General features: G+C 37.4%; 1 protein-coding gene across 6 annotated transcripts in view; it reads left to right on the forward strand.

Annotated features, from left to right (window-relative positions):
- The first annotated feature begins 4,968 nt into the window (after window positions 1-4,968).
- Window positions 4,969-17,893, forward strand: part of TNRC6B (trinucleotide repeat containing adaptor 6B) — a 120,705-nt gene continuing 107,780 nt past the window's right edge. For all 6 annotated transcript variants that reach the window (XM_050915602.1, XM_050915603.1, XM_050915605.1 and 3 more), the window contains exons 1-2: window positions 4,969-5,023; window positions 10,054-10,152. In XM_050915602.1, coding sequence (XP_050771559.1) covers window positions 10,099-10,152 — 54 coding nt within the window. In that variant the 5' untranslated portion in view covers window positions 4,969-5,023; window positions 10,054-10,098. The remainder of the gene's footprint in view (window positions 5,024-10,053; window positions 10,153-17,893) is intronic.

The following is a 17,893-nucleotide window of genomic DNA, read 5'->3' on the forward strand; positions in this document are numbered from 1 at the left end:
TGTATAGTCCTTCTGTTCTCATGTTCCCTTAGAAGAGCAGTACAGACTAATGTACATGATATCTATTCCAAGTTACAGTTATTTATCTTGTCGTTGAAAGTGGCTGTGTCATATCTACATTAACAGCTGAACCATTTTCTGTACAGCACAAAAAACATCAGTGCAGAGAAGTTAATATTGAACAAAATATGAAGTTGTGCAGCCAACACTAAATTAAACATAATGGACATTTTATCCTGTGTCATGTTTTGCTGTAGAACACCACGGTGATTTTGTGGAGTACTCAGCTGCCACTGCTGAATGCTGTTCTCTGGATTTTTTTTTTTTTTTTGGTTGTTTAATAAGAGGCTGAGGATTTCTGCTTTTTCCCATTCCTCCTGGCTGCTTTGTTTAGAGTCATATCTTTTAGTTCATTTTTCCTTGAAGTGCTAGTCCTTCCTGGATTTCCTTCCACCTAACTAATGCAAAGAGATGGTTCTAAACAATGTGAAAGAAAGAGGTTGTAAATCCTCTCTCAAGCACCAGTAGCATCTCTCCGTGTCCTACCGAATTGTTTCTAATTGATTACAATTTACATTTCCCTCTTCAGTTTTGAAAAATGAAGTGGAGAAGGACTACCACAGTGAGACCTGGAGTATCCTAGATAATTTTTATAGTAAATCATGAGTGTTACAGTGCCAGTGTGCTGTAGATGAAAAAAACATGAAATATTGCTGTATTGTTTTGAAGTCGTGAATGACTTTAAGCCAACTTCCCAATATCCTAATTGGGTATGTGATGTTTTTGTGTAGTTATGTCAGCAGCTGGTTTTTGTGAGGTGATGTTTTTAGACAGCTTGAGGCCTTTTGAGCAGAGAGTGTGCTCTTGGTTGCTTTATCAGAATCATTCCACAACGTAAGTCAGAACTAAGTTTAAAATTAAAATTTGCTGCTGTCAAACATTTACCCACTTAGCAAAGGGTCAGTTAAACCACAGTGGCAGCAAGGACCCCCTTTTGTCTCCAAATGTACTGTTTCTAGTCAGAAATTGTTTGAATGGAAATCATGCCCAGAAAGCTCTTAGTTAATGCTAGAAGCTCATGAAAGAATATTCAGTTTATGGCAGCTAGTCCAATGACGGGAACAGCTTTTCACTAGATAATGCTGTACATTAAGCATGAGCAGTAGCCAACAAGATGATGCAGTGCACTTAGAAACGTGCCACCTGTTGGTTACCTTCACAACAAACCTTTCTTTTATGGTGCCTGAATAATGGCAACTGGAATAATTTAGATTTTAGTGATGTGAACTTGGATGTGTAGTGGTAAACCAATAGTTCTGGACCTCTTTTCATTCCTGGAAGCTGGTTATATTTTGCAAAACCAAAATTGAAGTATTTAATTCTAGCTGTGGTTAAGACAGGGTGGTGGATTCTGAATGATTTGAAATGGGCTTGAGTGTTAGCCAGTTCACTGCCGCTGATATGTTGTTCTTTCAAAATAGGATTAAATACCCAACAATTGGTAGCTAATGGGATTCATTTTTACACATAATATTTAATATTCAGGAGGTATTGTGGGATTACATAATCACTTTCCTTGAACACACTTGTGTGTGTTCTCTCAGTTCTTATACAAGAAACCAGTGTCACCCCATGTTTTTTCCCAGTTGTGAATAGAAATTATATTTTTAGAGCTTCCTACTGTTCTGTCGTATCTCATAGTCAGTAGGAAATTCTGTCACACATGCTACCGGTCTTTACTATTTCTCAGATTTGGATGGGAGGTTGGGGGGAAGAATTTGAAGAAAATATTTTCCTGATGGCAGCCTGTTCCTTTCAGTTCTGTGCACCTGGAATATTTTGGTGTTCCTACAGAGGCAGCTTATGTGAGCTGACCAGAAAGGAGGTATTTTCTGTGAGTAAAGAACTTGGTGCACAAATGTGGGAAGATGTGCAGCACCCTAAAAAATACTTGATGAAAAAAGGTAGTCTAGGAGTCCTGACTCTGTACAGGATATTCTGCTCCTTCATAGATTCCCTAACTCAGCTAAGCAAATTGCTGCACTTGACTATATTGGAACTAGAAATACATACAGAATATTTGGGGGGTTACACTGTATATGCATACAGTTCTAGTCTGTCAGGGCAGGACTTACATATATGTAAGCCAGGAGTATGTAGGTATAATGAATTGTTTCTGTTATTGCAAGATAATAGAGACTGAGTCTGATCTTTCAGTGTGGCTGGGTGCCTGAACTAATAAGTAAGTGGTGTAGTTAGCTGATTAATACTTGGTTAGGAACTGACATAGTTCTTGGAGCGAAGGGGGAGGTCCCTCCCTTTGTTCTGTCAGAGGGATGATGCATAAATTGTGGGTGGGTTGTTTGTTTTTTCCTTTTCCTCCCCTCTGGCTACCTAATCGAACTGTGTCTGCTTTCCTGGCTAAAATTTTTCCTATGCAGTCCAGGCGAGCGGGTTGATGCATCCTAAAGTCCTGGCCACTGGCAGAAGTAGATACTTACTCTGAGGATTTGAATTAGGAGGAGATGTATGCATGACATTTAAATTCTGTTCTGACTTGGTAGACACTGATATTCTCCTTGCTGTAACATCTTTGCAGTCCTACTCAGCTACACGTACTGTTCTGTCTTTAACCCAAACTGTTTTCACTGCATTCTACTCTTGTGCCACTTTGACTTTGCTAATTAACATTGTTACTGCTCTAGAAACATAGGCCTAAATTTGTCAGAGTAACAGGAGGAGGACGAACAGTCTTTTCTTGCCTTATATCTATTAAAAGTTAGATAGATACTGACAAGAGGCTTTTTTCAATTAGGCATAGGAATCCATACTCCATGAATAAGATTCTGTAATGAGATAAGACAGATTATTGGCATAATTAGTAGCAGTTCTCTGTTTTCCCATGGAGACATTAGTGGTCCATAAGCATGTGGTGGTTTGGCTGGAACTTTGAATACTTTTGCTAGATGCTAATGCTACGGTATTTCAGTATCCAGCCTGCAACAACCCCTCTCTGGGAAAAGGTGTTTCTTGGCCAGCTTCTGCAGTGTTTCCTGTTCTCCAACTTCAGATCCTATGCTGTCAAAAACTGCACAGACACTTCATTGGTCTTGCGTTTTGGCTGATACTCTCATTGGATGGAGGTACGTGTCAGAAACGCATGATAAAACTGCTAAGTCAACAACAGCCTTTGACTCCACCTATAAAGTGTTGTGTACTTGACTGCGTAGATTAATAATAGTGTATTAAATGGCATGGCTGGATATTTCTGAAATGTTTTAGGGAGATGGAGAATAGTTTAACATTCAGTTGAGGAACCAATTTTTCATTTTTTCGTATAGTTTTCAAAATTAATAGGGAAAATTGAAAACTTACAGACAACAGAGTGGGCTACTCTTACCTCTGCATATTATTTTCAATATATTTCAGTAGTAGAAGTATTTCCTTAATCTCCTACTGTCTGGTGAAGCCAGGTAAATGCAACTTGCTTTACTTAGTTTGCTAAGATGAAAGCAGTGCTTATTTTTTTTTCAATGGAGGAAATACTGCAAAGTGGTAAATGTCATGGCTTCTCACTCGTTTCAGAGTATGCATTCACGTATCCTAAAAGTAATCAAGAGTTTGAGTTTTATTAGACTTCTGTCTCCAGAGCCTTTGTTTCTAATAATGATTTAAAATGCCTTGCCTGGTAAAAACATTCTCAATTTGTGTGTGAACTCTAAGATTGCTAATACTTTTGGGACATCATAATATTAAGGTGATGATGTACTTAATGTAGATTTTTCACTTGGAAAACTGCTTCAGAGTGATTGAGAGGAATGAGCATGTTGCACATCTGCTTTGATAGTTCTTTGACTGCATGTTCATTTCAGGATGAAAAATGAACATTTCAGTTTTGTACCTATACATAGTAAGTAAACAGTTAAAAACTGTTGTGAAAAGGATAATATGATGATTAATAATGAGAAATTTGTAACTTGCTGCCAAACAAAGAACATTTTCAGCATGTATAAAATTTGCAATGCCTATTTTAAATGATGACATTCATTTTAGGAGGTATTGCTGTTACACCTTTGAGGAGATGTTAGCTTTTTTTTTTCAAGTGGTTCCAGTGGCAAAGTTTATAGAAACTCTGATAGTGACAGTAAATCCTTGGAAGGGGAATTTCCTGTTCAACATCGGTTTGAGGTTTCTGTCATGCAGCACTATGCAAGGTACATTGTTGGACTTCAGTGTCAGGCCTGTATGTATAGTATCTAGTGAAGATTTGGAGCAAGCTAATTAGCCAGCAGACGAAATACTGTAGATACAGGTATAAGATACTACTTAAATGGTTTGGTGGGTCACAGTATAAGGATACTTATTTTTTTCTCAAAACTGATTGTTGGTCTAAGTTGTGTGGTGATGGGTGAGTAATAAGTATGTGTAAGCAATAAAAAGTATTATATTTTTAACATTTTCTCCGAGGGAGTTAAAGATGCATTTCCAGCAGTGGTGCAACTTTATTTTGTAAAAGCCTAAATTTGCTAAAACTTGAGCCTAAATTTGAGCCTAAGGCTCAGCAAGTAAATGCTTTTTGCAATATGTAAATTTCTTGCCTTTGAAGAATAATCTCCTAGCCTGGGGTGGCAGTTGAAGTGGAAGAATAGTGAGGAGAAGGGTATTTCTCTCCTTAACTCTAACCCTAACTGTAGCTCTCTTCCCCCATCTCCCCAGTACTGCATAAATTACGAGGGGGTGGGACTGGGGGGGCTGTATTGCTGCTTTTGCGATTACGAATTTTTTGTTTACCCTATGTGACTTCATTAAGATGAATATGGCTTTTTATAAGTGCTTTGGGCGTAACGGTTGCTGAGCTTTGGAGACAAATGACTTCTGTTTTTATATGTTTTTTTAATCTAGTAATGCCCACAGTTGGCTGACCTTTTAAATTTTTTTGTCTCGTTTTAGGGTTTCGTTTTTGCACTGAATGTAGCCAGGACGGATCCTTGTGGGCTTTGGCAGCCCTTGGAAACTGTCAAAGGTAAAAATCAACCAAAGTTCAATATTGTATTCTTGAAAGTTGGAGGCGAGAACATTAGCCTATACTAGTTCTTAACCAACTATAGGATATATTGCTGTTTTCATATACTTTCTAGTGTGCTATTTCCTGTGGGTTTGGGTGTGAAGTTTTTTCTGTAACTGCCTGATGCGATTTGTTTTTGTCAGCTAAAGTCGATGCGTGTGATGGTTTTCTTTGAAAATGAATTAATTTATGATGAGATTTTAAAGTCACTGGAATCGGTAAGTGATCAGTTCCTACAAGTAATGAAGTTACATTCAAGTTCTGTTTATCTTCTGGATGCTCTTGCTTTCATCTTAGTACCTCTCAACTCGCATTTAAAGTGAAAAAAATATTCTGTTCTTTTTCCGTATGTTAAATTCTATGTTGCTTTTGTACATTCTTAACAAACTCGATAGAATGTAAAGCTGTAGCAATTAGATATAATATGGCTAGACCATCTGTTAAAAATTAACACTTTTTTGTCTATGTACCTAGATAGAGACTAATGATTGCAATCATGTATCAATACTATTGTGTGAAATAAGCACAGTCTCATTTAAGACATAGTTCAGTACAGTATTGTCTTGTTCTAACTGCTTTTTTTTCAAGTATGCCATGTATACAAGATCACCATCTTTGAAGAGCACTGGTGTGCCTGTTTTGCTTTGTGCTCTTGTGAGAGAGTTTGGGACCTACCTTCAATTTCTGCTTACTGTTGTAATGGTGACAGTTTGCACAGCCTTACTGTCCTTCAAGGGCTTTCCAGTGGGCCATATCCAATTTAGATTTTGGGATTCACAGGAACCACAATTGGTTTTACATTAATAAGTGCTTTTCTTGCAGCTGTGCTCTTCGGAAGCTTGAAATAATTTTTTCTTCTATATCGAAAGAAGAACAGTTTTCCTCTTTAGCCCATATTTGATTGGTGCTGGCAATCTGAAAAAAAAGCATTGCTGTATGAAAGGCCCATGTATTAGATAAGGTGCTTAGTTCCAGTGATGCCTGTTTCTTGAACAGCAAATTTGAAGACATTTGGATTACAGCTCTCTCGTGCTAATGAGGGCCTTGTGTTTCTGAACGGTGGACCTTTCTACCTGGGGGAAAATGAGGCTGAGGAAGTACCTTGTTCACTGGTATTGATTTTCAAGGATTTATAAGTATATGGAAATTCGGCTCAGGTTTTACTTGCCAGAGTGCTAGAATGCAGTAGTGAAGAGATAGTATCCATAAGGTGCTCTGCACTGTTCTGCTTACACTGAATTTTTGACTGGTAGCTGCATCCATCATCCTGATACCACTGAATGAAATACGTACATCTTTGCTGCAGAAAGAGATGGAACATAAATAGGACTAAATATCAAACTGGATTGTCCCAAAGCTATATTGTTTTATGACAGGACAATATTGTAGTAGGCATTAAAGTTTGTAAGAACTGCAGCTAGTTCATATTAGTGAATGTTTTTACCTTTTAAGAATAGATTCTCATCTCTGTATGGTATTTTAAGGAGTTAAATAAAAATTGTTCCAAACTTTAGACATGCATCTGCTGCATCGTATGTGGACATACCTGTGCATTGCTATTTGTCAGACCTTCCTTGGAGTCCTCACTCAAGCTGAAGTTGGTTAATTTTTCTAGAAGATATCAGGTGAATAAAAAGATCGGGGGATTTCAGTCCCATCTGCAGTAGTTTGGTGGGTAGATGCAAGAATGGAAGAGGATTATCTTACTTTTCACTTTTTCCAAGAGTGACTTTGATAGATGTTGGATCTGAAAATCTAAATGGACTGTCTATAAACTCTATGTATTTTTATCCCCTGGGAACCTGGCATACTACATAAATATTGGAAATAAGTAAATAAATGCCTTTTGGCATTTCGCCTTTTTTCCAATCTTATAGGATGCTCGTACACATCCTGATTGCCTGTCTGTCCTCTGTGTACAAAATAAATTTGTGTGTGACCTATGTGTGACCTTCAGCCCTCTGTTCAGAAGCTAGTGAGCTGAAGAGGCGGTGTCAACAACAGGGAATAATTATGTTATTTCTTCACATGGTGGCACTGAGCAGTCACTTTGCTGGCTGCGAAGTCATCCTCAGTTATAAATGACTGCTACAGAAGTCTGCCACAGAGGTAGTTTCCCATGGATGCAGGAATCCCCAAATGCCTGCTTTTGGCAATAAATAAACTTGAAATGCAGCACTTGTGCCAGTGGCCATGGGAATCAAGGATTCAAGTATGCAGAAAGAACATAAAGATGATAGTATTGAATTGGGCTTGTAGTTTGTTGCCTGATGTTTTGTCTTGTGAAAGAAGCCAGAAGCAAATGCAATGGGAAAAAAATACGGTAGAAGGGTAGTGTTCAGCAAAACTTCCTGTTGCAACACCTCTTGCAGTCTGTGGCTTAGGGTCTTCCTACACCAGCTGCAAGATTTTTTTGGTGGATTTTCTTTTCTCCTTGTGAATTTTTCCAGTAAATTACAGAGCCTTTTAAAACTTCCACCTTCTTGCCATCCCAGGTGAATGAGTTCACTCTGAGCACTGTATGAAATAGTATGATACATGTTTTGAACATTAAAGCTGATAAAACATGAATTACGGGACAAATGAAGAGTAAGTGAATAAACTCTCTTTTTCCTTCTCCATTACACTTGCTTTTTTATAGATTTCTCTCTGTTTTGCTATTTCCTACTCTGATCTCTGAGCTATGGATAGTTCCAGTGTATTTAATCTGTCCTCTGTGGGAAAGCTTGCTTATCTTTGTTCTTGTAGCCTTTACCTTTATTTTTTTAATTTCCTAGTTCTACTGACTTTTTTTCTTTGAGATGCACGGGTTGGTAGTTTTTTGTCGTCTTCCAGGAGTAATATATAAAAACTGGTGTCAAATATTGCCACTTTCCATTCCTCTGGTAGTGAGGGATATCTCAGAAGATAAACATGGCAGTTTTTCAGAGGTTCATATTTGAGTTCTTCCAGCACTCTGAATGAACAGTGACCTGTCCTTGCAGTGGTCTTGGCCTGACCTGACTGGTCTTGTTTTATTCTCTAAGCTTTTTTTTATGCTTCTGTAGCTCAAGTTCACTCTTGCCTTTTTCTCTGATTTGAAGCCAGTTCAGTGCCACAGCAGTCCTTCTGGCCAGAGCTGTTTTGGCTGTTAGACATCAGGCTATCAGTCGAACAATCTGTGGAGCTTCCGAATTACTTGAACCTGATATTGCAAAATCGTGCTCAGAAACTCCCAGCTCCAGAAGCTCTGGAGTGAGTTTCAGAAACTCAGCGTGGTGCAGTACCATGGACAGGGACTGCTCGGCCTGTCCTCCTGCCCTCCTGCTGCAGAACAGTAGATAGCCTGGGAGTGAGAAATACTTGTTACATGCAGGAGGATCTTGGCATAGATGCATGATACAAGTCTTGCTTAGCATTTGATACCTATGATTTTTGATTACATGCTGCAGGCAGAATATTTGGTGAGGGTTTGGGTGAGAGTTCTGCTTTATCCTCATTCGTCTTTCCCCAGAAAAGGAAACTACTATGCTGTAAGTCATATATTCTCATGCAAAGCATGAGAGCTGTAAAGATATTACTGAACATAACAGCTTGTTGGTTATAAGATTTAATAAGTTGTATGTAACATTTTGTAGCTTCAGGCCCTTTATGTTTGTAGAACATATTCTGCATTCCTTGTGTCAACTTAATAGCCATGAAAGATGTTGTCTACCTATGCACAACATACAGAAGACATTGACAGTGCAGACAGCCTTACCTTATGAACAGGCTTTAACCTTGAAATGAAGGAGGTACATCCAGATGAACGATTTCCAAGCTTTCTCTTTTTGACCTCATTACTATTTGCACTCCCAAAGTTGTCAGTTTCCAGGCTTGGAATTGCTGCTGTGAAGGTGACAGTAGAGTCAGCAGCTCTGTAGCTGAGGTGCAAAAATGAAGTGGAGAGACTTTAAATGGATTTTAAATGCTGGTGCAGTTGAAGACCTACAGCGTCTTGAGAGGGACAGCTGTTAAAGGCCAACAGCTCTTGACTTTAAGAGAGTTCTTAACTCAGTGTGAGCCCTTACTTTCCACATACCTGGAATGTTATAGATCTGCTGATAGCTTACATCTTGCATTTTGAGAGTGAGAGATTCCTGCTGAAATTATGCTGGTGCGTTTAGTCTCCTAAGTTGATTAATTGGATCCATTACCTCTGAAAGATGGCTCATCCTCTGGAGTAAAAGACATTCTAATCTTTGTAACCAAAGTCTCCCTAACTGTATTGCATTCTTCCATAAGTTACTTTACAATTCTAAGAATGGAGTTTGGGGGGTAGATTTTGTTCAGTTGGAACTGTACTGACACTGTGAAACAAATTTAAAAATAAGTTACCAAGTAGTGCTGAACATTGGAAACACTGGGAGCTGTTGACCTGGGTTAAATTGGGAATGTTGACCTGAAGATGAATGACTTTGTCAGTTCCCTGAACCATTGAGAGCCTAGAATGTATTTATTTCTAAAATGAAGTCAAGGAAAAAATTCCCTAAGGTAAGAATTCAGAGGTACTGTGGGATCACTGGAAGTCTAACAATTTTTCAAACTAATAACCTTTAGATTGTCTATAAGCTTCACAGATTCAGCTTATATTTGCACAAAAGCTATTTCCTAGTAAGTAAGAATTGCTCAGCTCTAGTCCATGTGATTATTCCTTGCTGACTGTAGCTTTAATGAGTAAACACAATGAATATGTTAAATACTCAGCAATGACATATTTTAAAATTTAAAAAAGTGTATTCCTGTTAGGTGCTTTTTCCTCTTAATTAAGTAGAGTTATGTCTTATCCTGAGTAACAGTTGTCTTATGTGTTTGTGTAAAACACATAAATTCAGCAAATATGTGCAGAATGGGAACATTAGAGGTCATAGCCTAGAATTGTTATTTATGCGCACCGCAATCTCACATAACACTGTTAAAGGCAGAAAAATCATTGGTTTTAAAATATGTCTTTCTTTTTTATCTTTTAGGCAGTATTTTGCATTTCTGCAGAGCTTTGCACAGATCCTGTTCCCATGCAAACTGATGAGGGAGAAATACTGGAGGAAAGCAGTCCCAAGGTCAGTGAGGTAAATGCCACTGTGTTTTGGAGGAACAAGAGCTTGCTTGGCTGAAATGGGGGGTTACATGGAGTGAACATTGACTGCTAGTGGTATTTTTAATAAATACCTGCATGCAAGTAAATAATATTTATTACCCTGGAGATATTTAAGAAAATAAAGTTTTTAAAGGCCTATAGAAAGACGGGCTTTTTTGCCGTCTACTAAGGATTGGAACATGTGTCTTTGGGCACTCCCAGGAAGGAAAGAGGAAACTCTTGTAAAGAAATACTAACCTTGATTGTATTCCATTTGTTAGAACTGGAAGAGCTTGTCGAACTTTGTCCTACCCACCCACCCTCTCAACTGACTTAAAGAATTAGGCATGTGGGCCCTTAGGTGCAGTTGTCAGTGTTCGTGGATTACCGACTGATCTATATTCAAGGTTCTGCTTCTTGTTTCCTTGTACTTGCCAGCATGTTCTTTGTTGTGAGACTGGGTAGTATGTTGCTTTTAAAGGTACCTCTGATTCTCAACATACCTTGTTGGGACAAGAGGCTATAAAGTGTGTTGTTGAATATAATGTTGTTGTGTCCTGCTTTTTGCTTACTTCCTGAAGATGCAGATGTTGAGTCACGAATTACTTTGGTTTGCATAATGACATAGTGATTATCATATTCTTCGATAGGTTTATAAATTTATTTTATAGTCCTGACTATCTCAATGAATTAGTGTTAACTTTGCAACTGATCTGTATTTAAAATACGGCTCCTAAATTTCACGAAAAATCTGAATCATTGTTAGCTTGCTTGTAGTTTTGTGTAAGAGACTGGCTGAAAAAGCCAAATACTAGAGGACTAAAATCAAAATTTGTTGTTTTCTAGACGGAGTTTTTTTGAGAGATGTTCTCATCATTTTATGCTCTAATAGAACAAAATATTTTTTAAGCTGTAGGCCTCAAGTTAGGAGGTGATTAATTATTAGAGAAAGGATTTGGCAGTTGTCCTGCATGTACTTTAGGAGTTGTGTTCATTTTAAATAGCTTTGAAGGAAGGCTCACTAGATCAGGAGCTGACAAATGAAGACTTATCAGTGGATGTACCTGTAGTCATCCAGGGTACTGAATGGATCTCTTGACAAGGGTGTGATTACAAGGTTCAGTGGGGGATAGACATGTGAGAGGAAACATCATGGTGCAATTAATTACTAATTTTATTAGCATGGTTACTGGTGCTTACTTTCCACCAAACAGAGAGAATCTGTGTTTGTACATATTTATGTATATACACACAGGTGCCTGTATGTATGTGTGTATATATATGTATATGGATACATAGCTTTCATTTTTTTGTCTGTGTGGCAGGAAGTAGATTGAAGTAGCTATCTTGTGAAACTTACTCTTTTCCTCCAATGAAAAGTATGCTTTTCTTTGGCATTCTTAAATCTAGGCAAAGATTGTATCTCTATTCCAGCATTACGTGTTCAAAAAAATTTAGCAAGCTTAAATTTCAAAACAAATCTTTTAGACTGGCTTTGAATACGTAAGTGTGTATGCAGTATTGCTTTGAAACAATTGTCATTTAGAGAACATGGGAGATTTTGAATCATACATCTGGTATTCAGTGTTATTATAGAGCTATATAGGATCAGTATATATTAAGCAAAAAAGACTCATGACTACATCTAGTCCTTCTCCACGTCCTCTGATGTACAGGACTACTCACTGAAGTGTATTTTTCAGTGTTTCTTTAGTCTGTAAGCGATTATCCTCTCTTTCCTCGTTTCAGGAGAGTTTTATAGCTATAACAATTGAAGGATTTGTCCTAGAAAAATGTAGGCAAAGTATATTCCACTATATTGTCTTGTATCATTAAAATTATGTCCTTAATTTACAAATGTTTACATGATGTAGTGAGCCATTTTCATAAAGATGTTTTTCTAAGAAGTATTTTTTAAGACTTCAGTAATACATTTCAGGTTTTTTCCTTTTGTCAGGACTTTTTTTTTTCTCCCCTCCCCCCCCCCCCCCCCCCCCCCCCGGCAGATGACATGAGTTTTTTGGAAGAAGTTAGTTTTATGCTTCAAAGACAATAATGTAACTACCTATTTATTCATATTTTATTTGGACCTTTCGTTTCTCCCCTTTTACCCATTCCAAAACACTAATCTGTAAACAAAAGCTAAATATATAATTATTGTTATGCTTATTGTTCAGATCAGTGGATCTTCTGTGTTTTTCTAGGTGGTGTTTTAATACTCGTATTTAAGTACTAGCAATCCTTTTGGACCTCACTCAGTTTACGCTCTGTTCTCAAAAATTCTGTAATTTACCTATTCTTTTGCCATCATTAGAAATTATTTTTTGAGCCTGTAAATGATACCTAAAGAAGCCGTCATCTTCTAGCATTTTATTTCCTATGAACGTTTAAGAAGGACTTGGAACACTTCATGTGTTAGCAGCTCCTTTGACGCTCTTCTCTTAAACATTGTAGAGGTCAGATCAAGGCCCCATTCTTAGCCTTTGTTCTGAATAATTCATTTCTAGCCAAAACCAGATTTTTGCATATGATACAAGGAATGAAATTACTGTTTATGGTGATTCGTAGCATCTTTTATTGCCTGCCTCAGAATAATTATGAAATAAAAGTGGGCAAGCTTTCTGTCTTTAAATTATTTCTTCAGTCTTGTAGGACTTCAACAACAGTATTAAAGCTACTGTTGCAAAAGGTGGAGGAAAAGATTGTAGAATTTATTTTTATACTTTTTTGTTTGTATCTTAAGATACAAATATAAAATAACATAAAATATAAGTTAAAAACCACTTTATGTTCAAAAGACAAAGGCCCAGGCCTACATGCTGGAATGCCTTGGTATCAGCTACACTTGAAGCATTTCTGTTGAGTAGCAAATGGCCTTGCTGTGATTGTGCTTGATACTTTTTTTTCTTTTCAGAATGCAAGATGCTCAGGGGTCTGGTAGGTACTTCCCCACAGTTCAGAATTTCTCTCTTATTTAGTTTTGGTCTTGACAAGAAGTGGGAAACCTACATTTGGGCCTCTTGCAGAATGTTTCTGTTATGACTTCACCTGCATTTAAATTGAAAAGCACTTGAACAAGCAGACACGGAAAATTGTCTGTAGACTCTGTAGCCAAATCCCTTCCATGCTCTATTATATTTTGCAAAGAAGGGTCTTTGCCAAAATGTCACCTAACAATCACTTCTGACACTGTCTTAAGCTGATCTCGAGTTGAAAATTGATCTGTCTTATTTTCCGTAAGTATGCATTGAACTTGAGGGGAACAAAGTAAATATACTAACTTCTAGAGTTATCTTTGTTATATTGATATTAAGGTGTTTTGTCTTTATTTATCACCATGGAAAGACATGCTCATAATTTATCTTTGTAAAGAGTAAGGCTCACTATATGAAGTTCTGTATCTCAGAGTGTTAATAACTGACTCTCCTGACTCCACAAAACGACAAAGCAAGAGGGGTTCCTGTTGATACATACTGCAGGAAAAGCAGTGATTAGAATAATAGTCTTAGTTACCTGAGACTGCAGATCCCATGACCAGTTATCAGTATTCGTTTCCAGAGTCTTCAGTTAAAAGGAAGTTTAATTGATAGGAAAGATATCACTCACTTTGCTTTTTATGTTCTTGCCCAGTAGCATGGGAAGAGGCAGTATGTTAATGCTGTCAGCAGTCCTAACCACTAAGAAGCCTTGGTACTTCTCTTCTGGAATCACAAGGGCATAACTTGAGGAACCAAATTTATTGTAGATTGAAGTATACTTGAATGAAGTATTCTGGGGTGCCAGGCATGACATCAAAATCATCTTTCATGGATATACCATGAACATCAGGATATAAAGATTTGAGTACTGCAAGAATTAACTTTCTTATGGTGCCAGTCTGAAAATAACCTAAAAAATTATACATGAAGACTCTATCATACAGTGGAAAACAAATGACGTATCATGCTTTATTCCTTGTGAACTGGTTTGGTTCTATAACTTTCAGATTTTCTGGCATTCTAGACTGCATAGTATTCTGAGATATCAAGAGAAGATGAAGCCTTCTGAGCCTTGAAGAGAAAAGATTTCTTTCTGTTTTTGAAAAAGAAAAAAAATTGTGCCTCATGTAGAGCTGAGCAGATCACTTTAAATGTTTATGTGCTTCAAACTAATTAACATTACATGCAGTATGATTAGAAAATTTAATCCCTGCAGTCAGGCATCATGGAGAGTGATAGTCTTGCTTGACTCCTATCAACCTGGCAGCACTGCTACAAAAGTTGGCCTTCATGCTTGCCTTTGCCACTCTTGAAATGAATGACAGAAATCCAGTGGCAACTTCTCGGTAATTAAGCTTAAGGAAAGTTACTGATGGACTCAGTCCTCACTTTACTGTTTATTTCCCCCACTGTTATTAATGCATACATCTTTATTTCATTTTGTAGTGTTTTTTTGGTGGTTGGGTTTGGTTTGGTTTTTTTTAATATTGTGATAGTTGAGTTGTGCTCTCGTTCTTCTCAATTTTGCATACTTGGGAAGTGTCTACAGTTCTTCCCTTTAGTTTTTTGGCAGTGTATCCTGTTGTCATTCATTGGATTGCTTTCCAGCAAAGAGTGTGGTTTGTGCATGCTCTTTCCCCTTCTCCCCTGCCCTGCCCCATAGGCTGCTTTTGGAGAAACTTCCTGTCTTGGTAGTTTTGTTGCCAGGGCTTTTCATCAGTTAATGTTCCATTGTTTGATCTCACAATTTCTTCCTTGTTGTCACACTGTCAGAAAATACTCTTTCTGTTAAAATGGCATCAACATGGTAAAGACAGCTGGCACCTGTCAATAGCACGCTCTTGATTCCAATAATTATGTAATATTAGTGCCACAAAGAGGGGAAACTACCTGCACAGAAGTAAGCTTTTTCAAATGAGCATAGACTTTTTAAAAGTAGGGGGTTTTGGCAGATCTAGAAGTCTTATTTGACAGGAATATTGGGTCTATTTTATCCATATGATCTGCTGGTGAATATCGTACAGTGAAGTATCCTTTCACTTTATAAAATAATTGGGGGTTGAGATGTCTGGTTTCTGGCTTTTCAGGGTCTCTTTTCCTCCCTTCACAAAAAAAAAAAGGAAAACAACATTTCTACTTGGAACCCCACACCCTCTACTGTTCTTCGGATTATGGTGTTTTGTTTTTGTTGGTTTTTTTTATTATTATGTTTTGTGGTAGTTAATTTGCCACTGATGATTACTAGGCTTTTTTCATTAACAGCCTTGGTACTCTGAAAATATCAACAAGCACTGAGCTGCTTGTTTGTGGCTGATTTCTTTTCAGCTGTTTTCATCCATCTGTTAAGGATTACTGCACAGACAACACTTAAACTTTGTTTCTCAGTTGTTCCTTTGCTGTAAAATATTACAGGAGGAAGCTAAAATTTTATGCCTGATTTGAAGTATTTTTAGATTTCTTTCAATATTGGCAGGACTTTTGAGCTTATGTTGCAAATTTCTTTCTCAAAAAATGCAATTAAAATTTTGGTGTCAAATGTAAAATTTCCCCCTCCTCTCCTAGTTGTTTCTTCATCTTTCAAAGTAAAAACCTATGAATTTGCAGGGAGGGAGGGACTTTGACCTATGTAATTTATGGAAAGGTATTTATGAATTGTGGTTTTGATTCAGTGTTGTAGAAGGGAAAGGAGGAAAAATAACTAGTTCTGCTCTTTTAATGCTTTGTATGGTAAAACTCTAGGTACACAGAATTTTGATGAAAAATGTGGCTGCATAGGATTTGTAATAATGCTCAACTCCTAATAAGTACAGGAAAAGGGAAGAGATTCTGTACTGTATGGTGTTAGGTAAATGTATTTTTATTCAAAGTTTTTTCATTAGTATTCATAGAAATAATTATTGAACTGAATAGGTAGTGTAGAAATTAGGCTACTTTTCCATACTCTGGTGGCTTTTTCAACACCAGCGACACAAACATTGAGGCTTGTCCTGTTGTTCAGTCTCGGTGTCCAGTGCCACTTATCAAGCTGTCTTGAGGTTACCTGTTAATCGTTGTTTTATTTCAAGTTACTGCCCTGTTCTTATCTGTCAACATGAATCTTTTCCTTACATTATTGCCTGCCTGTTCTTATCCTGGTTAATTCTTATTTTTCTTGCCTCAGTACAAGTTTGTATTTGATCTGTTAAGTTACATGTTTTTATATTTATAAACAGAAGCTTAAAATTCAGAAGGAAGTGTTGTTAGCAGGGAGTGTTGCCAGTCAGGAGGTGTCTTTCCTAAAAGCACGAGTGTTCCACTAACTGCATTTATGGGTAAGTTTTATGCTCAGTTTTTGATAGTGGATGTTGCTTGATGCTGACAATAGTGCAAAAGTTAGGCTGGTGCTTTCATTGTGTGGGATTTAGAATTAATATAGTAAAAAGAAAATCTTAGTTGGGTAGTTAACACAGCATCCAAAACCTTGATGCCTGTATCTCTGTGGCTTATAATACTACTTAGTGATACAGAACTGGGTTTCTGTTCAGATGGCACTAAATAATTTAAAACATTCAGGCTAAAGGCCTATACGGTAATGAAATGAACAAAATGCTTTGTCACTGTAACTAAAAAAAGCTGTTTTCCAGCCTAGTACTGGCCTGGTACATGGTGCTTTCAGACTCGATGGTTTCTCTGCAGTATGAATCCCTGCTACTCTTGAAAATTTTGGCTTGTTACGAAGAGGTGAACTTTCAACCTCGGTGTACTTTCTTGTGAATACCTGACAAGTCAGAGTAGGTTTCAGTTGACTCATGTGGCTGTTGCCTCTCCATTGGGTCCAGGAAAGTAGGTTGGTTTTTTTTCATCACTCACCATATTTTTGGAATGTATTCTTTTATTCACTTTTGCTGCTGCTGGTGGGTTACTTGTGGAGCTTACAACATTTCTGTTCCCTGATACACAGGGTATGTTTCCATCATTTTTCTGGAACTTGAGTTGTAGGAACAGCTAGTCTTTCTAATGCTGACCTACAACTATACTAAGTTCCTAGAGTCTTTGTATAAAGTATCTTGTAAAGTCTTTTAGAAGTAGAGAGGTATTCTGCCTAACAAGACAACATATACTTCTCCCAAAAGATAGCAGCTTAATAACTGGTCTGAGCACAAAGACAATTTTTCACAACAGAAACTGATGTCATCTTCACCATGCTCTGCTGGCTTCATTTTTCTACTCCTTAGGACAGTAATTTCAAAACTAAAATCTTTGCATATCGTGTATTTAAAAAAAAAAAACCCACAAACCATTAATCTCTCAGTAAAGAATGAAATTACTTTAAATCTTAAGCTAATAAAGTAGTCCTCCCTTTTAATGACATGTTATTAAAGCTTGTACAAATGTTACGGCATACTCCTCTTGTTTGAAAAATAAATTAACATAGTCCATCAAGGGGAGCAGAAATTTTGGATTAGTTTTTCTCTTGAACACTATAGCCAACAAAAGAACCTAATAACACTTTCCTACAAAACACTACACAGTTGGACCTTTCTATGTGGGGAGAAAAAAACCCCATGCTTGTGAGTTCATAACTTTGAAGTTCAAAATTTCAAGGCATTGTAGCAAAGAGCTATAATTACAGTAGGTGGTTTAACTCCAGCCGGCAACTAAGCACCACACAGCTGCTTGCTCACTCCCCCCGCAGTGAGATGGGGGGGAGAATCGGAAGGGTAAAAGTGAGAAAACACATGGGTTGAGATAAAGACAGTTTAATAAGTTAAAAAA

This window comes from Gymnogyps californianus, chromosome 1, assembly GCF_018139145.2.
Source record: "Gymnogyps californianus isolate 813 chromosome 1, ASM1813914v2, whole genome shotgun sequence".
NCBI classification, from domain to species: domain Eukaryota; kingdom Metazoa; phylum Chordata; class Aves; order Accipitriformes; family Cathartidae; genus Gymnogyps; species Gymnogyps californianus.